The sequence below is a fragment of the Pseudophryne corroboree genome, chromosome 7 (assembly GCF_028390025.1).
Source record: "Pseudophryne corroboree isolate aPseCor3 chromosome 7, aPseCor3.hap2, whole genome shotgun sequence".
Lineage (NCBI taxonomy): Eukaryota > Metazoa > Chordata > Amphibia > Anura > Myobatrachidae > Pseudophryne > Pseudophryne corroboree.
The window spans coordinates 499,213,060-499,239,154 of NC_086450.1; the positions used below are offsets into that span (position 1 = coordinate 499,213,060).

At 49.3% G+C, this 26,095-nt stretch overlaps 1 protein-coding gene across 1 annotated transcript in view; it reads right to left on the minus strand.

Moving 5' to 3' along the window:
• Positions 1-1,663: 1,663 nt before the first annotated feature.
• The window catches only part of LOC134945763 (serine/threonine-protein kinase NLK2), a 31,940-nt gene continuing 7,508 nt past the window's right edge, over positions 1,664-26,095 (minus strand). The window contains exons 3-11 of the mRNA XM_063935237.1: positions 23,970-24,025; positions 23,196-23,302; positions 23,028-23,113; positions 22,407-22,616; positions 10,737-10,838; positions 10,567-10,653; positions 4,500-4,698; positions 4,312-4,405; positions 1,664-3,404 (exon numbers count right to left, since the gene is read on the minus strand). Coding sequence (XP_063791307.1) covers positions 3,356-3,404; positions 4,312-4,405; positions 4,500-4,698; positions 10,567-10,653; positions 10,737-10,838; positions 22,407-22,616; positions 23,028-23,113; positions 23,196-23,302; positions 23,970-24,025 — 990 coding nt within the window. The 3' untranslated portion in view covers positions 1,664-3,355. The remainder of the gene's footprint in view (positions 3,405-4,311; positions 4,406-4,499; positions 4,699-10,566; positions 10,654-10,736; positions 10,839-22,406; positions 22,617-23,027; positions 23,114-23,195; positions 23,303-23,969; positions 24,026-26,095) is intronic.

A 26,095-nucleotide genomic window follows, 5' to 3' on the forward strand; every position in this document is an offset into this window, starting at 1 on the left:
TACAACCAAGTGAACTAGCAATGCAACCAGTTCTCCATAATGAAGGCATTCCACCCTCCTCTTAATTCACAAGTCCCCTGGTATTGGTCAACCCCGATCCCTGACCCTCCCCCCCTCCATTCCTTACCTCGCCCAACCCCCCTTCCTCTAATTACCTTACTATTTCTACTTCGATGTTATGATTAGGCTTATTGTATAAACAGAAAGCAAATAGATAATGTACTAAATGTTACAGGATGATATACCAACGACTATACTTGTAATAACCTTCAGAACCTGCGACAACTTACTATTTTGATGCCATAGCTTGGACTGTACTTAATTCTAACCACATTTATAATAGCCTTCTGAACTTAAATGTGATGTAATCTTTGAATTTTCTTGAATAAAAACAGAATATACAAAAAATAAAAAACATTTCCAGGATCAGACTCTTTCTCACCCAGGATGCTACTAAGACTCTTATCCACTCACTGGTCATCTCCAGACTGGACTACTGTAATCTCCTCCTGACTGGCATTCCTGACAAATACCTCTCTCCACTCCAATCTATCCTCAATGCTGCTGCCCGGCTCATTTTCCTCACCAAACGCACTACGTCCACCTCTCCTCTCCTACTAGACCTTCACTGGCTCCCCTTCCCTTTCAGAATCCATTTCAAGCTTCTCACACTCACTTACAAAGCCCTCACCCACTCCTCTCCCATCTACATCTCTGACCTTATCTCTCTTTACACTTTCACCCGTCCTCTTCGCTCTGCTAATGCACGTCACCTGTCCTTTCAACTGATTAACTCCCACCAATCTTACCTACAAGATTTCTCACGTGCTGCTCCATTTCTCTGGAATTCCCTCCCTCTCCCCATCCAACTCGCCACCTCTCTACAAAACTTTAAACGGGCTCTCAAGACCCACTTCTTCACCATACCCTGCCAACTCTCGTCTATGCTCACTGTCTACCCCATCTGTGTCACCCCGGTCTGTCTGCCCTTCACCTTTTAGATTGTAAGCTCGCAAGAGGAGAGCCTTCTTTCCTCATGTGCCTTTCCTTTTCTTACTTACCCTATCTTATACTCCATACTCCCTCTGATGGCACCTAACCCCGGGTTTTCCATACCTGTCCTAGATTACCTTGAACTGTAAGTGCTGTTTTCTTGTTTGCTCATTTGATTATGTACTGTGTAATTGGGCGCTGCGGATCCCTTGTGGCGCCATATAAATAAAGGATAATTATAATAGCCACAAAACTGGACACATCTGATGCAGAAATGGTTTTAATGCTTTGCATGAGTCTTGTGCTTCCGCTATGGGCGCTGGGATGCTGTGCAACCTACCTACTACGCGTTTTGCATCATCTCCTATGAGGCCTGCCAAGGTATTTTCTTTTGTCCAATGATGTGCCTCTATGGTACTGGTGGAAAGACCTGCCATTAGAGCACATGAAACGAAACACTGAGAATTGGGCGGTGAATTGCCCACTAGACGGAACAGGACTGAGCATGGGAGACAGGCCCAACTAGTACTAGGACACCAGGCTGAGAGATCCAATGTCGCCGTGAAGCAGCGCAGTAGATAATGCAGAGGCCACACAGATCTCCCGCTCAGTGGAAGCGATCAGCGGCTTATAAGACCAGTATGACAAAGACCACAAAACGCGGCAGGAATAAAAGGCAGGACAGAGTTTATTAAAGCTGCTGGATCGGACCAACAATCTTTAAATAAAACCTGAAGACGCTAAATTCAAGTTTTCAGGGAATCTGGGTTTTTTCACATTTAGGAAAAAAAAAAAAAAAAAGGAAAAACAAAAATAACAAAAACAAAACACAATATTTTAACAATCATACAAATAAACACTTACTGGAAGAGGTAGATTATTGAATGGGTTTCAAACCATAGGTACAGTGATACATGTCAATTGCCCTAACACAACGTGATACACATCTGTACATAAGTTATAAGTTAAAAATGAAGTATTGGTGAAAACGGGAGAGGCACAGGTGCCCCCTTCAAAATGACCAGCTCTCAACCAGAGGTTACTGCAGTGCTAGGGTTAAGTAACATTATACTGGGGAACTCACCCATTGCAATACAACCCACCGGCCACAAGGTGTCAGCAAAACTGCTACAGACGAAAGCGAACCAGCCTGCAGCTAACGTAATGCATTTAATACACAATGTCACGGCCTATGGGGGCGGCTGCAGCTTTCGTTCTTCAGTGGAAAGAGACTAGCAAGTTGACTAGCAAGCCAACAGGATTCAAATGTTACAATAAGTGCTGCTCCATCTGTATTATCAATACACTCATTCCCTTGCAGAACAAATCATGTCCACAAGATGTCGCCGGAGAGCGCTCCCTAGGGAGAGTCAGCCCCCTGCAAGACTGCAGTGTATGATACAGGCTAGGAATCCTCACTTGTCCCAAAAGACTCTAATAAAAACATACAGACTCATAGTAAGGGATCGTCACTGCTTCTATGACACCAATATCTCCCAGTGCGCACTGTTCTAGACTTTGAAGAGTTGCAGGATATTTAAAGAGAGTACCCATTGCCCACACAGTGGTAGTGGCGGCCATTTTATAGACGGAACCAAATATAAACCAATAATTCTATGCAAGACTGCAACCTATCACTTTACAAGGAAGCAGGGACATAACAGAGTCCAGAATGGTCATTGGTCCATGAAGACACGATCAGAACATTGGTTCGAGCCGACAACATGGCCGCCTGCACAGTAGGTCAGTAACCAGAGCACCATGATGCAGCAGGGTTTCTTGCCCTCTCCTATAGGTCAGCGGAAAGCTTGAACACAATATACATCATGTGTGGATGAGCGGGGGTGCAGTGGATGTTCACATCCAGATAGGGGTGGTGACATTTATGCTGCTCATATCAAATCCTTTTGATAAAAAGCGTAGAATTGCACACGTTCCCTGTTGGGGATTCGCCCGGCACTGGAGGGGCTTACCCCAAGGCAGTGACGAGGAGGGAGAGCCGGACAAGGCAGAGGATTCTCTGTATAGAAAATATTTACAGCGTCCTTTATCCGCAAAGAGGTCCCTCAGCCAATCACTGCCGCCCCCCCATTGGGGGGAGGTATGGAACCACACAGGATTCTGGGAAAAGGAAAACAAAACAAAACTCCGTAACGGGATGATTATGAAGCAGGAAAGACGGGAAGAGGGAGGTGACAGCGGTGGGACGGCAGAGGGTAGGGAAACTAGCAAGGAGAGGAGTACACCATCTCATGTACAGCAGTGGGACGAGAGTTGGATACTTCATGCTGTGAACGGATAACAGCCGGAGAGGATTCTCACATCACGTCCTCAATTTCCAGAGCTTTCCGGAAGAGTCTGCTCATCTTTCCTCTTTCTTGGAAACCTTGGAGGAATGCCAGGCTGTGGATCTAGACAAAGGGAGACACAACAGTCAGGAGAAATATTCATTGGAATGTGTAGCATCACAGGACCTTCACATGGCCACCAGGGGCGGAAGATGATGCTGGAGCTGCTACGACAAGGCCACCAGGCCGGTTTGAGGTCACGGTTGACATGCTGGGCATGCTTCATGTCAACAGTTCAACTCTATCAACATTCTCATGTCGACCAGATGTCATACCACACCCTTACGGATAAAAGGGGGCAGAATATACTGGACAAGGGTCAATGGTGCAGAAGGAGGAGGACAATGCTGCAGGTCGGACGGGTAACGGAGAGATAAGTGTAGGAAGCTCCCTAAAACATCACCCCCTACATACCTAGTCACGGGGAGTGGTAGGGGGCAATACACTTGTGGATAGGTCCTTTGTTAGACATGAGTAAGTACAGGTGTGTCTTCATACATCTTGCTTCAATAACGCCATGCAGGAGGAGATGCCTGGCGTGAGTTATACGGCAGCTCTGCTAACTTCGGCCGACTTTTTTTTGCCAAAATTGTGTCTTATTCGCATCACTTTGAGACTAGGACGCACAAGCAGACAATGCTGCTTAAAAAGCTATCCGGCATGCCTACATTCTGTGTGCAACTGCAGCGGTATCTGCATATGAAGTGCTACATGACAGTGAATTCCAGGCAAACTCTGTAGCGTAGCATTCCGTATGCAGATACAGCCGCAGTCACACACAGAATATAGGCATGCCGCATATCATTTTAATCAGCAGGAACTGCTTGTGCGTCCTAGTCACATAACATTCGCTACTGAGTCAAGCCACGGCATGGCACGACTCGAAGGGCTGTTTAACGTCACTGCAGCAAGGATGTAAGTGGACACGTCTGTAAGAAATACAGGGCACACTCCCCTGTAGGTCACACACCTGATGAAGGTCTTGAATGCGGCCGAGTGCGGGTTGATACAGAGAGGGGGGCGCTTGCCCTGTTGTTGGTCTGTGATGAAGTGATGAACCAGCTCTGTAAGACAAGAGAGATTGCCGGTATGACGCTATGCACAATAAGCGGTAACCCCTTCCCCAAATGCACAGCAGAACCCGGCCACGGCTCTGACCTTTGACCTGCCAGACAGAAGTGAGGCTTTTCTCATAGGAGTCATCAAATCGGTTGCCGGCTGTGGGTTCAAAATCCGCAGTGTACACGCGGCCGGAGGACACGGAGTAGCAGCAGTGACACATACATGTGTGGTAACGGAGGCGGCCTTCCTCCAGATAGGGGTGGGCTAACGCGTCCTTAGCAGAGATCCTCTTCGACTAAAAAGAACAAACAAAAAAAAAACCACACAAGTCCCATTACTAGAGAAGCTACTGTAGCGACTACATGATGCAAACAAGTAGGGTGGCCAAAATTGGCCGGGATCTTAATCCCGGAGGTTTCGGGATTAGAAAGCCCCCTTTTTATTTTTCAATGTCGGGCAGTGGTAAGCATCTTCAGGAGGCCCAGCTCCCTTCTCACCCTGACCCCGGCTGTGCACACTGCACAGCGTTACGTCATAGGTTGTGCTGCGCAGTCTGACGCCAGCCGCACGCACCGCACCTCGCTGCCCTCCACCTGCAGCAAGTGAGCCCGCCAGCACTCCCAGAGGATGGCAAGTAGTTCTGTGGGCTGTGCGAACTGAAGATCTTAATTTTAAAATCTTCATCCCGGGATTGATCATTTTTGAATCCTGATACCTGGGATTGAAAAAAAGGCCCAAAATTGGCCTCCCTATAAAACAAAGGAGCCAGGACCCCAGGGCCAAGCCCACAGTAGTGAGAAGTGAGAAGCCAGCACCCCAGGGTGGTTGAGGGGGGGTAGCCAGGACATGGTAGTGAAGAAAAAGAAAAAATAAGATTTTAAACCTACCGGTAAATCTATTTCTCCTAGTCCGGAGAGGATGCTGGGGACTCCGTAAGGACCATGGGGGTATAGACGGGCTCCGCAGGAGATAGGGCACCTAAAAAGAACTTTGACTATGGGTGTGCACTGGCTCCTCCCTCTATGCCCCTCCTCCAGACCTCAGTTAGAGAACTGTGCCCAGAGGAGATGGACAATACAAAGCAGGATTTAGCAATCCAAGGGCAAGGTTCATACCAGCCCACACCAATCATACCATGTAACCTGGATCATACATAACCAGTTAACAGTATGAACAAACGACAGTAACGGTCCAAGACCGATGTCAACTGTAACATAACCCTTATGTAAGCAACAACTATATACAAGTCTTGCAGAGTTTCCGCACTGGGACGGGCGCCCAGCATCCTCTACGGACTAGGAGAAATAGATTTACCGGTAGGTTTAAAATCTTATTTTCTCTTACGTCCTAGAGGATGCTGGGGACTCCGTAAGGACCATGGGGTTTATACCAAAGCATCCAATCGGGCGGGAGAGTGCGGATGACTCTGCAGCACCGACTGAGAAAACGCTAGGTCCTCATCAGCCAGGGTATCAAACTTGTAGAATTTAGCAAAAGTGTTTGACCCCGACCACGTCGCCGCTCGGCAAAGTTGTAAAGCCGAGACGCCTCGGGCAGCCACCCAAGAAGAGACCACCTTCCTAGTGGAATGGGCCTTAACCGAATTTGGTAACGGCAATCCAGCCGTAGAGTGAGCCTGCTGAATCGTATTACAGATCCAGCGAGCAATAGTCTGCTTTGAAGCAGGAGCGCCAATCTTATTGGCCGCATACAGGACAAACAGAGCCTCTGTTTTCCTAATTGTAGCCGTCCTGGCTACATAAATCTTTAAGGACCTGACTACGTCCAGGGATCTGGAATCCTCCAGGTCACCAGTAGCCACAGGCAGCACAATAGGTTGATTCATATGGAACGACGAAACCACTTTAGGCAAAAATTGCAGACGTGTTCTCAATTCAGCTCGATCCACATGAAAAATCAAATAGGGGCTCTTGTGTGATAGAGCCACCAATTCTGACACTCGCCTTGCTGAAGCTAAGGCCAACAACATGACCACCTTCCAGGTAAGAAATTTCAATTCAACCTTGTTAAGCGGTTCAAACCAGTGAGATTTTAGGAACTGCAACACCACGTTCAGGTCCCATGGTGCCACTGGAGGCACAAAAGGGGGCTGGATGTGCAGCACTCCCTTTACAAACGTCTGGACTTCTGGAAGAGAAGCCAATTCCTTCTGAAAGAAAATCGAGAGGGCCGAAATCTGTACCTTAACCGAGCCTAATTTCAGGCCCATATCCACTCCTGTCTGTAGGAAGTGGAGAAGACGACCCAAATCAAAATCTTCCGTAGGTGCATTCTTGGTCTCACACCAAGACACATACTTTCGCCAGATACGGTGATAATGTTTTATCGTCACCTCCTTCCTAGCCTTTATTAAAGTAGGAATGACCTCTTCCGGAATCCCCTTTTTTGCTAGGATTCGGCGTTCAACCGCCATGCCGTCAAACGTAACCGCGGTAAGTCTTGAAATACACAGGGCCCCTGCTGCTACAGGTCTTCCCTCAGAGGAAGAGGCCAGGGTTCTCCTGTGAGCATCTCTTGTAGATCCGAGTACCAAGCCCTTCGAGGCCAGTCTGGGACAACGAGTATCGTCTGTACTCTTCTCCGTCTTATGATCCTCAACACTTTCGTGATGAGAGGAAGAGGAGGGAACACGTAGACCGAGTCGAACACCCACGGTGTTACCAGTGCGTCTACTGCTACTGCCTGAGGGTCCCGAGACCTGGCGCAATACCTCCGAAGTTTTTTGTTGAGGCGTGACGCCATCATGTCTTTTTGAGGAGTTCCCCAAAGACGTGTTACGTCTGCAAAGACTTCTTGATGAAGTCCCCACTCTCCTGGATGGAGATCGTGTCTGCTGAGGAAGTCTGCTTCCCAGTTGTCCACTCCCGGAATGAAGACAGCCGACAGAGCGCTTACATGATTTTCCGCCCAGCGAAGGATCCTTGTGGCTTCCGCCATCGCGACTCTGCTTCTTGTCCCGCCTTGGCGGTTCACATGAGCCACTGCTGTGACATTGTATGATTGAATCAGAACCGGAAGGTTTCGAAGAAAACTCTCCGCTTGTCGAAGGCCGTTGTAAATGGCCCTGAGTTCCAACACACTGATGTGTAGACAGGACTCCTGGTCTGACCAAAGACCTTGAAAAGTCTTTCCCTGTGTGACCGCTCCCCATCCTCGGAGGCTCGCGTCCGTGGTAACCAGGATCCAGTCCTGAATCCCGAACCGGCGACCCTCCAGCAGGTGAGCACTCTGCAACCACCACAGGAGGGACACTCTGGTTCCTGGAGACAGAGTTATTTTCCGATGTAAATGCAGATGGGACCCCGACCACTTGTCCAGAAGGTCCCATTGAAAAGTCCTTGCATGGAACCTTCCGAAGGGAATGGCCTCGTAGGCCGCCACAATTTTCCCCAGAACTCGAGTGCATTGGTGAACGGACACCCTTTTTGATTTTAGCAGGTCTCTGACCATGTTCTGGATGTCTTGGGCTTTCTCTATTGGGAGGAAGACCTTCATTTGTTCCGTATCCAGTATCATACCTAGGAACGGTAGCCGAGTTGTCGGAATCAACTGTGACTTCGGTAGATTTAGAATCCAACCGTGTTGCTGGAGCACTCTCAGAGAGAGCGCCACACTGCTCAGCAATTTCTCTCTTGATCTCGCTTTTATCAGGAGATCGTCCAAGTATGGGATAATTGTGACTCCATGCTTGCGCAGGACTACCATCATTTCCGCCATTATCTTGGTGAAAATCCTCGGGGCCGTGGAAACTCCAAACGGCAACGTCTGAAATTGGTAATGACAATCCTGTACCGCGAATCTCAGGTATTCCTGATGGGGGGCATATATGGGGACATGAAGGTACGCATCCTTTATGTCCAGAGACACCATAAACTCCCCCTCCTCCATGTTGGCTATTATCGCTCTGAGTGATTCCATTTTGAATTTGAATCTTTTTATGTACAGGTTTAGGGATTTCAGATTCAAAATCGGTCTGACCGAACCGTCTGGTTTCGGGACCACAAATAGGGTTGAGTAGTAACCTCTTCCCTGCTGGTGCAGGGGAACCTTGATTATCACTTGCTGTATACACAGCGTTTGAATTGCAGCTAACACTACATCCCTTTCCGATGTGGAAGCTGGTAGGGCCGATTTGAAAAATCGGCGCGGGGGCACCTCCTCGAATTCCAATTTGTAACCCTGGGAAACTAATTTCCAACACCCAGGGATTCAGGTCCGAACTGACCCAGGCCTGACTGAAAAGTCGAAGACGTGCCCCCACCGGTGCGGACTCCCTCAGGGGAGCCCCAGCGTCATGCTGTGGGTTTTGGAGCAGCCGGGGAGGACTTTGTTCCTGGGCACCTGCCGGAGCAGGTGCTCTCTTGCCTCTGCCCTTACCTCTGGCGAGGAAAGAGGATCCCCGACCTCTTTTGGACTTATGCGACCGAAAGGACTGCATCTGATAGGGTGTTACTTTCTTTTGCTGTTGGGGAATATATGGTAAAAAATTTAATTTACCTGCTGTGGAAACCAAGTCCGTCAGCCCATCCCCAAACAATACATCACCCTTATTGGGTAGTACTTCCATATGTTTCTTGGAATCCGCATCACCCGTCCATTGGCGAGTCCATAAGGATCTTCTCGCTGAGATAGACATGGCATTGGCCCTAGAAGCTAGCAATCCAATGTCCCTTTGAGCATCCCTCATAAAGAAGACTGCGTCTTTTATATGGGCTAGAGTTAGGAATATAGTATCCTTATCCATAGTATCAATCTATAGAATAGAATCAGAATCCGTGTCGGTAGTAGTGTCTTGTGTTAAGGGACGCTTCTGAGACCCCGACGGGCCCTGTGAGTCGGTCCAATCTGAGGATTGACCGCCTGATGTCCCCCCTAAACCAGCCTTATCAAGCCTTTTATGTAAAGATGCCACACTTGCATTCAACATATGCCACATGCCCATCCAATCTGGAGTCGGCACAACCGACGGGGACACACCACTCATTTGCTCCACCTCCTCCTCGGAGAAGCCTTCCGCCTCAGACATGTCGACACACACGTACCGACACCCCCCACACACAGGGAGTTACCTATAAGGGGACAAAACCCCAACCAGGCCCTTAGGAGAGACAGAGAGATAGAGTATGCCAGCACACACCCAGCGCTTAAAAACACTGGAATATATGACCAGATAGCGCTGCTATATGTTTATAATTGTAATCTCCACTCACTGCGTCGCCAAAGTGCCCCCCTCTCCTCCTTTTTCCAACCTGTGAAGCTCAGCAGGGGAGAGAACAGGGAGCCAGCGTTTTCTCATGCAGCCTCTGTGGAGAAAATGGCGCTGGTTAGTGCTGAGGATCAAGCCCCGCCCACCCGACGGCGAGCTTCGGTCCCTTCATCATATACTAATAAAATGGCGGGGTCCGCGGATTTACTGTCCCACAGCCTAATCCATCGTATTTATGGCCAAATCGAGGTTTATTGCTGTTCAGGGTGCCCCCCCCTGCGCCCTGCACCCTTCAGTGCCTGCTTTGTGTGTGTGACTGGGAGCAATGGCGCGCAGTTTACCTCATGAAGATCTGATGTCTTCTGCCGCCTGAAGTCTTTTCCTCAATACTCACCCGGCTTCTATCTTCGGCATCTGTGAGGAGGACGGCGGCGCGGCTCCGGGACTAACCCCAGGTGAGACCTGTGTTCCGACTCCCTCTGGAGCTAATGGTGTCCAGTAGCCTAGAAGCAGTGCCCAACTTGACAAGCCAGCACTGCTTCTCTCTCCTCAGTCCCACGATGCAGGGAGCCTGTTACCAACAGGACTCCCTGAAAATAAATAACCTAACAAAATTCTTTTTCCACAGAAAACTCTGGAGAGCTCTCTGCAGTGCACCCATTCTCCTCTGGGCACAAGATCTAACTGAGGTCTGGAGGAGGGGCATAGAGGGAGGAGCCAGTGCACACCCATAGTCAAAGTTCTTTTTAGGTGCCCTATCTCCTGCGGAGCCCGTCTATACCCCATGGTCCTTACGGAGTCCCCAGCATCCTCTAGGACGTAAGAGAAAAAAGGATTCCAGAAGAACCAAATGCAAAAATACAATATAGTTGGTTGCACTAACAATGCAGATTGTAAGCTCCCATGAGCAAATATCACTCTTCAAACAGAACTCACCGGATCGAACAGCAGCATCCGACACAGGAGGTGCACCGCCTCGTGCGTGGCCTCCCCAGACAGCATATACAGGACAGAGAGAGATGGCTGCAAAGAGAAGGGACCGACTGTCAGTAAGAAACAGGAGGAGCAGCAGACAGACAAATGCAGTAACGTTATCTTAGAATCACCGGCTTGTGGGGGCCTCGTAGAATGTGAGCTCTCGCTCCCTCGCAGGCAGAGCGCATGGCAGTGAGAGGGGGGGTCCCCAAAAGGTCAGTGATCAGGTCCAGCTGCAAAACAAGACAGAGAGGAGTTACAGGTGACTAACAACAGAACCCGACACCGGGCTGAAATGCCGACTTCACCACACCCCGGGGACAGGATGAGGCAATAGTGATTATAGAGCAGTTCGTACAGGGCAGCATGGATAGTGCAGTGGTTAGCATTACTGCCTCACAGCACTGACGTCTTGGGTTCAATTTCCACTACTGCCGTGTGGAGTTTGTATGTTCTCCCCATGCATGCGTGGGTTTCCTCTGGGTACTCCGGTTTCCTCCCACATGCCAAAATATATTGGTAGGTTAATTGGCTAGACATGTGGCAGGGAAAAATAAGAATTTACTTACCGATAATTCTATTTCTCGGAGTCCGTAGTGGATGCTGGGGTTCCTGAAAGGACCATGGGGAATAGCGGCTCCGCAGGAGACAGGGCACAAAAAGTAAAGCTTTTCCAGATCAGGTGGTGTGCACTGGCTCCTCCCCCCATGACCCCCCTCCAGACTCCAGTTAGGTACTGTGCCCGGACGAGCGTACACAATAAGGGAGGATTTTGAATCCCGGGTAAGACTCATACCAGCCACACCAATCACACCGTACAACTTGTGATCTAAACCCAGTTAACAGTATGATAACAGAAGAGCCTCTGAAAGATGGCTCCCTAAACAATAACCCGAATTAGTTAACAATAACTATGTACAAGTATTGCAGATAATCCGCACTTGGGATGGGCGCCCAGCATCCACTACGGACTCCGAGAAAATAAGAATTTACTTACCGATAATTCTATTTCTCGGAGTCCGTAGTGGATGCTGGGGTTCCTGAAAGGACCATGGGGAATAGCGGCTCCGCAGGAGACAGGGCACAAAAGTAAAGCTTTCCGATCAGGTGGTGTGCACTGGCTCCTCCCCCTATGACCCTCCTCCAAGCCAGTTAGGTACTGTGCCCGGACGAGCGTACACAATAAGGGAGGAATTTTGAATCCCGGGTAAGACTCATACCAGCCACACCAATCACACCGTACAACTTGTGATCTAAACCCAGTTAACAGTATGATAACAGCGGAGCCTCTGAAAAGATGGCTCACAACAATAATAACCCGATTTTTGTAACTATGTACAAGTATTGCAGATAATCCGCACTTGGGATGGGCGCCCAGCATCCACTACGGACTCCGAGAAATAGAATTATCGGTAAGTAAATTCTTATTTTCTCTATCGTCCTAGTGGATGCTGGGGTTCCTGAAAGGACCATGGGGATTATACCAAAGCTCCCAAACGGGCGGGAGAGTGCGGATGACTCTGCAGCACCGAATGAGAGAACTCCAGGTCCTCCTTAGCCAGGGTATCAAATTTGTAGAATTTAGCAAACGTGTTTGCCCCTGACCAAGTAGCTGCTCGGCAAAGTTGTAAAGCCGAGACCCCTCGGGCAGCCGCCCAAGATGAGCCCACCTTCCTTGTGGAATGGGCATTTACATATTTTGGCTGTGGCAGGCCTGCCACAGAATGTGCAAGCTGAATTGTATTACACATCCAACTAGCAATAGTCTGCTTAGAAGCAAGAGCACCCAGTTTGTTGGGTGCATACAGGATAACAGCAAGTCAGTTTTCCTGACTCCAGCCGTCCTGGAACATATTTTCAGGGCCCTGACAACATCTAGCAACTTGGAGTCCTCCAAGTCCCTAGTAGGTGCAAGGCACCACAATAAGCTGGTTCAGGTGAAACACTGACACCACCTTAGGGAGAGAACTGGGGACGAGTCCGCAGCTCTGCCCTGTCCGAATGGACAAACAGATATGGGCTTTTTTGAGAAAAAAACCACCAATTTGACACTCGCCTGGTCCAGGCCAGGGCCAAGAGCATGGTCACTTTTCATGTGAGATGCTTCAAATCCACAGATTTGACTGGTTTTAAACCAATGTGATTTGAGGAATCCCAGAACTACGTTGAGATCCCACAGTGCCACTGGAGGCACAAAAGGGGGTTGTATATGCAATACTCCCTTGACAAACTTCTGGACTTCAGGAACTGAAGCCAATTCTTTCTGGAAGAAAATCGACAGGGCCGAAATTTGAACCTTAATGGACCCCAATTTGAGGCCCATAGACACTCCTGTTTGCAGGAAATGCAGGAAACGACCGAGTTGAAATTTCTTTGTGGGGCCTTCCTGGCCTCACACCACGCAACATATTTTCGCCACATGTGGTGATAATGTTGTGCGGTCACCTCCTTTCTGGCTTTGACCAGGGTAGGAATGACCTCTTCCGGAATGCCTTTTTCCCTTAGGATCCGGCTTTCCACCACCATGCCGACAAACGCAGCTGCGGTAAGTCTTGGAACAGACATGGTACTTGCTGAAGCAAGTCCCTTCTTAGCGGCAGAGGCCATAAGACCTCTGTAAGCATCTCTTGAAGTTCCGGGTACCAAGTCCTTCTTGGCCAATCCGGAGCCATGAGTATAGTTCTTACTCCTCTACGTCTTATAATTCTCAGCACCTTAGGTATGAGAAGCAGAGGAGGGAACACATACACCGACTGGTACACCCACGGTGTTACCAGAACGTCCACAGCTATTGCCTGAGGGTCTCTTGACCTGGCGCAATACCTGTCCCGTTTTTTGTTCAGACGGGACGCCATCATGTCCACCTTTGGTATTTCCCAACGGTTTACAATCATGTGGAAAAAACTTCCCGATGAAGTTTCCACTCTCCCGGGTGGAGGTCGTGCCTGCTGAGGAAGTCTGCTTCCCAGTTTCCATTCCCGGGATGAAACACTGCTGACAGTGCTATCACATGATTTTCCGCCCAGCGAAAAGTCCTTGCAGTTTTTGCCATTGCCCTCCTGCTTCTTGTGTCGCCCTGTCTGTTTACGTGGGCGACTGCCGTGATGTTTTTCCCACTGGATCAATACCGGCTGACCTTGAAGCAGAGGTCTTGCTAAGCTTAGAGCATTATAAATTTACCCTTAGCTCCAGTATATTTATGTGGAGAAAAGTCTCCAGACTTGATCACACTCCCTGGAAATTTTTTCCTTGTGTGACTGCTCCCCAGCCTCTCGGGCTGGGCTCCGTGGTCACCAGCATCCAATCCTGAATGCCGAATCTGCGGCCCTCTAGAAGATGAGCACACTATAACCACCACAGGAGAGACACCCTTGTCCTTGGATATAGGGTTATCCGCTGATGCATCTGAAGATGCGATCCGGACCATTTGTCCAGCAGATCCCACTGAAAAGTTCTTGCGTGAAATCTGCCGAATGGAATTGCTTCGTAGGAAGCCACCATTTTTTTTACCAGGACCCTTGTGCAATGATGCACTGTTTTTAGGAGGTTCCTGACTAGCTCGGATAACTCCCTGGCTTTCTCTTCCGGGAGAAACACCTTTTTCTGGACTGTGTCCAGAATCATCCCTAGGCACAGCAGACGTGTCGTCGGGATCAGCTGCGATTTTGGAATATTTAGAATCCACCCGTGCTGTTGTAGCAGTATCCGAGATAGTGCTACTCCGACCTCCAACTGTTCCCTGGACTATGCCCTTATCAGGAGATCGTCCAAGTAAGGGATAATTAAGACGCCTTTTCTTCGAAGAAGAATCATCATTTCGGCCATTACCTTGGTAAAGACCCGGGGTGCCGTGGACAATCCAAACGGCAGCGTCTGAAACTGATAGTGACAGTTCTGTACCACGAACCTGAGGTACCCTTAGTGAGAAGGGCAAATTTGGGACATAGAGGTAAGCATCCCTGATGTCCCGGGACACTATATAGTCCCCTTCTTCCTGGTTCGTTATCACTGCTCTGAGTGACTCCATCTTGATTTGAACCTTTGTAAGTGTTCAAAAAAAATTTTTTAGAATAAGTCTCACCTAGCCTTCTGGCTTCAGTACCACAATATAGTGTGGAATAATACCCCTTTTCTTGTAGTAGGAGGGGTAATTTAATTATCACCTGCTGGGAATACAGCTTGTGAATTTTTTCCCATACTGCCTCCTTGTCGGAGGGAGACCTTGGTAAAGCAGACTTCAGGAGCCTGCGAAGGGGAAACGTCTCGACATTCCAATCTGTACCCCTGGGATACTACTTGTAGGATCCAGGGGTCCTGTACGGTCTCAGCGCCATGCTGAGAACTTGTCAGAAGCGGTGGAACGCTTCTGTTCCTGGGAATGGGCTGCCTGCTGCAGTCTTCTTCCCTTTCCTCTATCCCTGGGCAGATATGATCTTATAGGGACGAAAGGACTGAGGCTGAAAAGACGGTGTCTTTTTCTGCAGAGATGTGACTTAGGGTAAAAAACGGTGGATTTTCCAGCAGTTGCCGTGGCCACCAGGTCCGATGGACCGACCCCAAATAACTCCTCTTCCTTTATACGGCAATACACCTTTGTGCCGTTTGGAATCTGCATCACCTGACCACTGTTGTGTCCATAACATCTTCTGGCAGTTATGGACATCGCATTTACTCATGATGCCAGAGTGCAAATATCCCTCTGTGATCTCGCATATATAGAAATGCATCCTTTAAATGCTCTATAGTCAATAAAATACTGTCCCTGTCAAGGGTATCAATATTTTTAGTCAGGGAATCCGACCAAGCCACCCCAGCTCTGCACATCCAGGCTGGGGCGATCGCTGGTCGCAGTATAACACCAGTATGTGTGTATATACTTTTTATGATATTTTCCAGCCTCCTGTCAGCTGGTCCTTGAGGACGGCCCTATCAATAGACGGTACCGTCACTTGTTTTGATAAGCGTGTGAGCGCCTTATCCACCCTAAGGGGTGTTTCCCAACGCGCCCTAACTTCTGGCGGGAAAGGGTATACCGCCCATAATTTTCTATCGGGGGGAACCCACGCATCATCACACACTTTATTTAATTTATCTGATTCAGGAAAAACTATGGTAGTTTTTTCACATCCCACATAATACCCTCTTTTGTGGTACTTGTAGTATCAGAAATATGTAACACCTCCTTCATTGCCTTTAACGTGTGGCCCTAATAAGGAATACGTTTGTTTATTCACCGTCGACACTGGATTCAGTGTCCCTGTCTGTGTCTGTGTCGACCGACTAAAGTAAACGGGCGTTTTAAAACCCCCGACGGTGTTTTTGAGACGTCTGGACCGGTACTAATTGTTTGTCGGCCGTCTCATGTCGTCAACCGACCTTGCAGCGTGTTGACATTATCACGTAATTCCCTAAATAAGCCATCCATTCCGGTGTCGACTCCCTAGAGAGTGACATCACCATTACAGGCAATTGCTCCGCCTCCTCACCAACATCGTCCTCCTACATGTCGACACACACGTACCGACACACAGCACACACACAGGGAATGCTCTGATAGAGGACAGGACCCACTAGCCCTTTGGAGAGACAGAGGGAGAGTTTGCCAGCACACACCAAAAACGCTATAATTATATAGGGACAACCTTATATAAGTGTTTTCCCTTATAGCATCTTTTTTATATATTTCTAACGCCAAATTAGTGCCCCCCCTCTCTGTTTTAACCCTGTTTCTGTAGTGCAGTGCAGGGGAGAGCCTGGGAGCCTTCCCTCCAGCCTGTGAGGGAAAATGGCGCTGTGTGCTGAGGAGATAGGCCCCGCCCCTTTTTCGGCGGGCTCGTCTCCCGCTCTTAACGGATTCTGGCAGGGGTTAAATATCTCCATATAGCCTCCGGAGGCTATATGTGAGGTATTTTTAGCCAAAATAGGTATTCATTTGCCTCCCAGGGCGCCCCCCTCCCAGCGCCCTGCACCCTCAGTGACTGCCGTGTGAAGTGTGCTGAGAGGAAAATGGCGCACAGCTGCAGTGCTGTGCGCTACCTTTAGAAGACTGAGGAGTCTTCTGCCGCCGATTCTGGACCTCTTCTTACTTCAGCATCTGCAAGGGGGCCGGCGGCAAGGCTCCGGTGACCATCCAGGCTGTACCTGTGATCGTCCCTCTGGAGCTGATGTCCAGTAGCCAAGAAGCCAATCCATCCTGCACGCAGGTGAGTTCACTTCTTCTCCCCTAAGTCCCTCGTTGCAGTGATCCTGTTGCCAGCAGGACTCACTGTAAAATAAAAAACCTAAGCTAAACTTTTCTAAGCAGCTCTTTAGGAGAGCCACCTAGATTGCACCCTTCTCGGCCGGGCACAAAAATCTAACTGGCTTGGAGGAGGGTCATAGGGGGAGGAGCCAGTGCACACCACCTGATCGGAAAGCTTTACTTTTGTGCCCTGTCTCCTGCGGAGCCGCTATTCCCCATGGTCCTTTCAGGAACCCCAGCATCCACTACAGACTCCGAGAAATAGAATTATCGGTAAGTAAATTCTTATTTTCTCTATCGTCCTAGTGGATGCTGGGGTTCCTGAAAGGACCATGGGGATTATACCAAAGCTCCCAAACGGGCGGGAGAGTGCGGATGACTCTGCAGCACCGAATGAGAGAACTCCAGGTCCTCCTTTGCCAGGGTATCAAATTTGTAGAATTTTACAAACGTGTTCTCCCCTGACCACGTAGCTGCTCGGCAGAGTTGTAATGCCGAGACCCCTCGGGCAGCCGCCCAAGATGAGCCCACCTTCCTTGTGGAATGGGCCTTAACAGATTTAGGCTGTGGCAGGCCTGCCACAGAATGTGCAAGTTGAATTGTGTTACAAATCCAACGAGCAATCGACTGCTTAGAAGCAGGCGCACCCAACTTGTTGGGTGCATACAGTATAAACAGCGAGTCAGATTTTCTGACTCCAGCCGTCCTTGAAATGTATATTTTTAAAGCTCTGACAACGTCCAACAACTTGGAGTCCTCCAAGTCGCTTGTAGCCGCAGGCACTACAATAGGCTGGTTCAGGTGAAACGCTGATACCACCTTAGGGAGAAAATGCGGACGCGTCCGCAGCTCTGCCCTATCCGAATGGAAAATTAAATAAGGGCTTTTATAAGATAAAGCCGCCAGTTCAGATGCTCTCCTGGCGGACGCCAGGGCCAGTAACATAGTCACTTTCCATGTGAGATATTTCAAATCCACATTTTTTAGTGGTTCAAACCAATGGGATTTGAGGAAATCTAAAACTACATTTAGATCCCACGGTGCCACCGGAGGCACCACAGGAGGCTGTATATGCAGTACTCCTTTGACAAAAGTCTGGACCTCAGGAACTGAGGCCAATTCTTTTTGGAAGAATATTGACAGGGCCGAAATTTGAACCTTAATAGATCCCAATTTGAGACCCATAGACAATCCTGATTGCAGGAAATGTAGGAAACGACCCAGTTGAAATTCCTCCGTCGGAGCACTCCGATCCTCGCACCACGCAACATATTTCCGCCAAATGCGGTGATAATGCTTCGCGGGGACTTCCTTTCTTGCCTTAATCAAGGTAGGAATGACTTCTTCTGGAATGCCTTTTCCTTTTAGGATCTGGCGTTCAACCGCCATGCCGTCAAACGCAGCCGCGGTAAGTCTTGGAATAGACACGGTCCCTGCTGAAGCAGGTCCTGTCTTAGAGGTAGAGGCCACGGATCGTCCGTGACCATCTCTTGAAGTTCCGGGTACCAAGACCTTCTTGGCCAATCCGGAGCCACTAGTATCGTTCTTACTCCGCTTTGCCGTATGATTCTCAATACCTTTGGTATGAGAGGCAGAGGAGGAAACACATACACCGACTGGTACACCCAAGGTGTTACCAGCGCGTCCACAGCTATTGCCTGCGGATCTCTTGACCTGGCGCAATACCTGTCCAGTTTTTTGTTGAGGCGAGACGCCATCATGTCCACCATTGGTCTTTCCCAACGGTTTATTAGCATGTGGAAAACTTCTGGATGAAGTCCCCACTCTCCCGGGTGAAGATCGTGTCTGCTGAGGAAGTCTGCTTCCCAGTTGTCCACTCCCGGGATGAACACTGCTGACAGTGCTATCACGTGATTCTCCGCCCAGCGAAGGATCCTGGCAGCTTCTGCCATTGCACTCCTGCTTCTTGTGCCGCCCTGTCTGTTTACATGGGCGACTGCCGTGATGTTGTCCGACTGGATCAACACCGGTCTTCCTTGAAGCAGAGGTTCCGCCTGGCTTAGAGCATTGTAGATTGCTCTTAGTTCCAGAATGTTTATGTGAAGAGACTTTTCCAGGCTCGACCACACTCCCTGGAAGTTTCTTCCTTGTGTGACTGCTCCCCAGCCTCTCAGGCTGGCGTCCGTGGTCACCAGGATCCAATCCTGTATGCCGAATCTGCGGCCCTCCAATAGATGAGCCCTCTGCAACCACCACAGAAGAGATACCCTTGTCCTTGGAGACAGGGTTATCCGCAGGTGCATCTGAAGATGCGTGCATTGATGTACAGACACCTTTCCTGGTTTTAGGAGATTCCTGACCAGGTCGGATAACTCCTTGGCTTTTTCCTCGGGAAGAAAAACCTTTTTCTGAACCGTGTCCAGAATCATCCCTAGGAACAGCAGACGAGTTGTCGGCATTAATTTGGATTTTGGAATATTCAGAATCCATCCGTGCTGCTTTAGCACCTCTTGAGATATTGCTAATCCCATCTCTAGCTGTTCTCTGGACCTTGCCCTTATTAGGAGATCGTCCAAGTATGGGATAATTAATACGCCTTTTCTTCGAAGAAGAATCATCATCTCGGCCATTACCTTTGTAAAGACCCGAGGTGCCGTGGACAAACCAAACGGCAGCGTCTGAAACTGATAGTGACAGTTTTGTACAACGAACCTGAGGTACCCCTGGTGTGAGGGGTAAATTGGAACGTGGAGATACGCATCCTTGATGTCCAAGGATACCATAAAGTCCCCTTCTTCCAGGTTCGCTATCACTGCTCTGAGTGACTCCATCTTGAACTTGAACTTCTTTATGTACAGGTTCAAGGACTTCAGATTTAGAATAGGACTTACCGAGCCATCCGGCTTCGGTACCACAAATAGAGTGGAATAATACCCCTTCCCTTGTTGTAGAAGAGGTACCTTGACTATCACCTGCTGAGAGTACAGCTTGTGAATGGCTTCCAAAACCGTCTCCCTTTCGGAAGGGGACGTTGGTAAAGCAGACTTCAGGAAACGGCGAGGTGGATCTGTCTCTAATTCCAACCTGTACCCCTGAGATATTATCTGCAGGATCCAGGGATCTACCTGCGAGTGAGCCCACTGCGCGCTGTAATTTTTGAGACGACCTCCCACCGTCCCCGAGTCCGCTTGAGAAGCCCCAGCGTCATGCTGAGGCTTTTGTAGAAGCCGGGGAGGGCTTCTGTTCCTGGGAAGGAGCTGCCTGTTGCTGTTTCTTCCCTCGACCTCTGCCTCGTGGCAGATATGAATAGCCCTTTGCTCTCTTATTTTTAAAGGAACGAAAGGGCTGCGGTTGAAAAGTCGGTGCCTTTTTCTGTTGGGGAGTGACTTGAGGTAGAAAGGTAGATTTCCCGGCTGTAGCCGTGGCCACCAAATCTGATAGACCGACTCCAAATAACTCCTCCCCTTTATACGGCAAAACTTCCATATGCCGTTTTGAATCCGCATCGCCTGTCCACTGTCGCGTCCATAAAGCTCTTCTGGCCGAAATGGACATAGCACTTACCCGTGATGCCAGTGTGCAGATATCCCTCTGTGCATCACGCATATAAAGAAATGCATCCTTTATTTGTTCTAACGACAGTAAAATATTGTCCCTGTCCAGGGTATCAATATTTTCAATCAGGGACTCTGACCAAACTACCCCAGCACTGCACATCCAGGCAGTCGCTATAGCTGGTCGTAGTATAACACCTGCATGTGTGTATATACTTTTTTGGATATTTTCCATCCTCCTATCTGATGGATCTTTAAGTGCGGCCGTCTCAGGAGAAGGTAACGCCACTTGTTTTGATAAGCGTGTTAGCGCCTTGTCCACCCTAGGAGGTGTTTCCCAGCGCTCCCTAACCTCTGGCGGGAAAGGGTATAATGCCAATAATTTCTTTGAAATTATCAGCTTTTTATCAGGGGCAACCCACGCTTCATCACACACGTCATTTAATTCTTCTGATTCAGGAAAAACTATAGGTAGTTTTTTCACACCCCACATAATACCCTGTTTAGTGGTACCTGTAGTATCAGCTAAATGTAACGCCTCCTTCATTGCCAAAATCATATAACGTGTGGCCCTACTGGAAAATACGGTTGATTCGTCACCACTGGAATCAGTGCCTGTGTCTGGGTCTGTGTCGACCGACTGAGGCAAAGGGCGTTTTACAGCCCCTGACGGTGTTTGAGGCGCCTGGACAGGCACTAATTGATTGTCCGGCCGCCTCATGTCGTCAAACGACTGCTTTAGCGTGTTGACACTATCCCGTAATTCCATAAATAAAGGCATCCATTCTGGTGTCGACCCCCTAGGAGGTGACATCCCCATATTTGGCAATTGCTCCGCCTCCACACCAATATCGTCCTCATACATGTCGACACACACGTACCGACACACAGCAGACACACAGGGAATGCTCTAAACGAAGACAGGACCCACTAGCCCTTTGGGGAGACAGAGGGAGAGTCTGCCAGCACACACCAAAAAGCGCTATATATGACAGGGATAGCCTTATAATAAGTGCTCCCTTATAGCTGCTTTATATATATCAAGATATTGCCATTAAATTTGCCCCCCCTCTCTGTTTTACCCTGTTTCTGTAGTGCAGTGCAGGGGAGAGACCTGGGAGCCGTCCTGACCAGCGGAGCTGTGAGAGGAAATGGCGCCGTGTGCTGAGGAGATAGGCCCCGCCCCTTTTTCGGCGGGCTCGTCTCCCGCTATTTTGTGAATACAGGCAGGGGTTAAATATCTCCATATAGCCTCTGGGGGCTATATGTGAGGTATTTTTAGCCTTTATATAGGTTTACATTTGCCTCCCAGGGCGCCCCCCCCCCCAGCGCCCTGCACCCTCAGTGACTGCGTGTGAAGTGTGCTGAGAGGAAAATGGCGCACAGCTGCAGTGCTGTGCGCTACCTTTAGAAGACTGCAGGAGTCTTCAGCCGCCGATTCTGGACCTCTTCTTACTTCAGCATCTGCAAGGGGGCCGGCGGCGCGGCTCCGGTGACCATCCAGGCTGTACCTGTGATCGTCCCTCTGGAGCTGATGTCCAGTAGCCAAGAAGCCAATCCATCCTGCACGCAGGTGAGTTCACTTCTTCTCCCCTCTGTCCCTCGTTGCAGTGATCCTGTTGCCAGCAGGAATCACTGTAAAATAAAAAACCTAAGCTAAACTTTCTCTAAGCAGCTCTTTATGAGAGCCACCTAGAATTGCACCCTTCTCGGCCGGGCACAAAAATCTAACTGGAGTCTGGAGGGGGGTCATGGGGGGAGGAGCCAGTGCACACCACCTGATCTGGAAAAGCTTTACTTTTTGTGCCCTGTCTCCTGCGGAGCCGCTATTCCCCATGGTCCTTTCAGGAACCCCAGCATCCACTAGGACGATAGAGAAATAGAGTGTAAGCTCCACTGTGTCAGGAGCTGGTGTGAATGGCCAAATACTCTCTATAAAGCGCTGCAGAATATGTGTGCGCTATAGGAATAACTGGTAATAAATATACTGAAGACGGAAGGCAATGCCCTCCCTTGGGGTGTTATCAGCCAAGACGAGCCTCTACCTGCTGGATGGGGCTCTGGGCCTGAAACAATATCCTCCTCCCGAGAAGCTCAGCAAAGATACAGCCCACAGACCAGATGTCGATGGCGTTCTGGTAGTGCCGGCTGCCCATCAGGATCTCCGGTGCCCGGTAATACTGAGTCACTACCTCCTGGGTCATGTGCTGGGACTCGTCCAACTCCTCCACCCGGGCCAGACCGAAGTCACAGATCTGAGGGGACACACAGGGCAAGGAGGGTGAGTGGAAGAGACTTTACTTCACACGGCGCAGTGCACGCATCGCAGCAGCACCAGACAGACACCGCACCCATTCACCGCAACCGCAAGAGGCAAACACAGCAGGAGACGTAGCAGAGCAGTAAGGAGAAGATGCAGAACAGCGGGGCATGTGGTAATGCGGGGGAGTAACGTGAGAGTATTACATGCAATGCAGGAAACGTATAACCAGAATATAGCCTGGCGCAAGAACAGAGGGCAACACCGGAAAGATCACAGGTGGCCTATAAGAGCTGGGGGCAACAAGGGATAGGCGTGCGGCTGGGAGAAGAAGCGGAAAAGCAGAGGCCAGAGAAGAATAGCCACAGCAGATGGGAGGACAGCGGACGCAGGCCGAGAACTGCACCTTGAGAACACAGTTACTGTTAACCAGCAAGTTGCCTGGTTTGATATCTCTGTGCAGGATCCCAGCTGAGTGGAGATACTTCAGCCCTACGAGAAAGGAAAAGGTTTAATCACAGGCATTTCACCCCCTCCCCCTCTCATTACCCACTTGTGGCAAACCGCAACTCACCTCGCAATATCTGGTAGAGGAAGACCTTGATGTGGTCTGCGCTGAGCGGCTGCGGCGACACGATGACTTTGTGTAGATCGGTCTGCATGAGCTCCGTGATCACGTATCTGGTGTCGCCGGGAGTCAAAGGTCATAATGAATAGATCCAGGGTCCTGACATGGACCATCTATGGTCCTATAATATGGAAACGTAGCGTTTCCCGAGGGTAGAACATACTTCCCCGAGCGGAGCATTAGAGGGTATTCTGACCAATCAGCAGACGAGACCACCTGAGCCGATCACAGATTACGTGGTAGAATTACCTGGTGTGTTTTGTATTTATTATTGCCCCTTTAAATCCAGTAGCTTAAAGTAGTGGTGACTCGTGGGCTTTGCAGAGTAAATTGACCCCTACGCCTCAGTAAAATTGACCCCTACGCCTCAGTAAAATTTACGCCTCAGTAAAATTGACCCCTACGCCTCAGTAAAATTGACCCCTACGCCTCAGTAATTAATTCAGCCACACCTCACTTGGCATGTAGGACAAGAACACAAACATGGAGGCCACACATGGAGATCTGAGAGGCTGTCTCCATTCTATCAGTGGGACGGCTGAATGTATCACAAATTCACAATGTTCCCCATCACCCAAAATAAGTAAATGATATATAGTATATGTAGTTTACACACACCCAAGTCTCAGCCAACGTCCCCCTGTAACATTACAGAGTAACTAACACAGACAGTGACCAGCGGCTCTGCGGCTGCGTGGTGAACTACTTGGACAAGGATACATCTCCTCAAAGCAATCAATCTGTGGCGGCTGCAGGATGTCCAGCGCTGACAGGACCTAGAACACAAGAGACTGGGTTATAGTCATCCTCAGGGACGTACGAGGAACAGACCAGACAGTGTCACACAGACATATCCCATATACACCAGTGTATTACAGGACACAATAGACACACACACACACACACACACACACACACCAGTGTATTACAGGACACAACAGCTAGACACACACACCAGTGTATTACAGGACACAAAAGCTCCACACACACACGCGGGGGTGGCACCACATTTCCCCTTTCATGCACCAAGCGCTGGCTTCACATGCAGATGCCAGTCTCTATAATGCACACACTGTGCCAGTCTCTGCCATGCGGGCAGCAGGGACACCACCTGACGCCTGGGGGACACGGCCTCCTCCTGCACCTACAGGAAGGACCCTCTGCTGGAGGCCTAGGATGGTTACTGCCGCCACAGACGTATACGGGCTGTCATTATATGCGGGTTGCTAGGACTCAGGATGTATAATGGCAGAGTGTTATAAAATACAGCACACAGGCTATCGGCAGTAAGTAATGGAGCCGGAGATCGCCGGACGTACGAGACACTGGACGATTTTTGAACTTTTTTTTTTTTTTTTTAAAGGTGGCGCCAGTGACCGCTATCTGCCTCAGACACAGAAATAAGTGGCGGCAGTGAACATGCATAGATAGGACAGGGGGGGAAGGGGGAGCATGCGTAACTCAGAACTTGGCAGTCACTACCACACAGCGACAGCACACCTTCCCTCAGTTACTGCACCTTACTAGTGCTCACATCATTGTGGTTACAGGACACCGCACGCTCACATCACGGTTACAGGACACCGCACGCTCACATCACGGTTACAGGTCACCGCACGCTCACATCACGGTTACAGGTCACCATGGTTACAGGTCACCACACGCTCACATCACTGTCACAGGTCACCATGGTTACAGGTCACCACACGCTCACATCACTGTTACAGGTCACCGCACGCTCACATCATTGTCGCAAATCACCATGGTTACAGGTAACCACAAACATCACTTTTACAGGTCACCATGGTCACAGGTCACCACACACTCACATCACTGTCACAGGTCACCACACACTCACATCACTGTCACCACACACTCACATCACAGGTCCCTAAACACTCACATCACTGTCACAGGTCACCACACACTCACATCACTGTCACAGGTCACCACACACTCACATCACTGTCACCACACACTCACATCACAGGTCCCTAAACACTCACATCACTGTCACAGGTCACCATGGTTACATGTCATAGCACAGTCACATCATTATCACAGGTTGCTATGGCTTCTCTGACACTCACGTGATTATTACAGGTTGCCATGGTTACTCACACGCATCCGCAAACATGCCACCATCACAGGTCGCCACACACTTCATTATTGCAGGTCACCAGAATTTCAAACACATCATCCTCATTACAGATCTCCACGGTCTCACAAAAACACAGTTATAGGTCTTCATGGTTTGAAAAACACCATTATTACATGTCACCATGGTTACACATACACACACCTGCCATTATTACAGGTCACCATGGTTACACACACCTGCCCTTATTACAGCTCACCATGGTTACACACACTTGCCATTATTACAGGTCACCATGGTTACACATACACACCTGCCATTATTACAGGTCGCCATGGTTACACATACACACACCTGCCATTATTACAGGTCACCATGGTTACACACACCTGCCATTATTACAGGTCACCATGGTTACACACACCTGCCCTTATTACAGCTCACCATGGTTACACACACCTGCCCTTATTACAGGTCACCATGGTTACACACACTTGCCATTATTACAGGTCACCATGGTTACACACACTTGCCATTATTACAGGTCACCATGGTTACACACACACACACACACACACCTGCCATTACTACATGTCACCATGGTTACACATACACACACCTGCCATTATTACATGTCACCATGGTTACACACACACACACCTGCCATTATTACATGTCACCATGGTTACACACACATATGCCATTATTACAGGTCACCATGGTTACACACACCTGCCCTTATTACAGG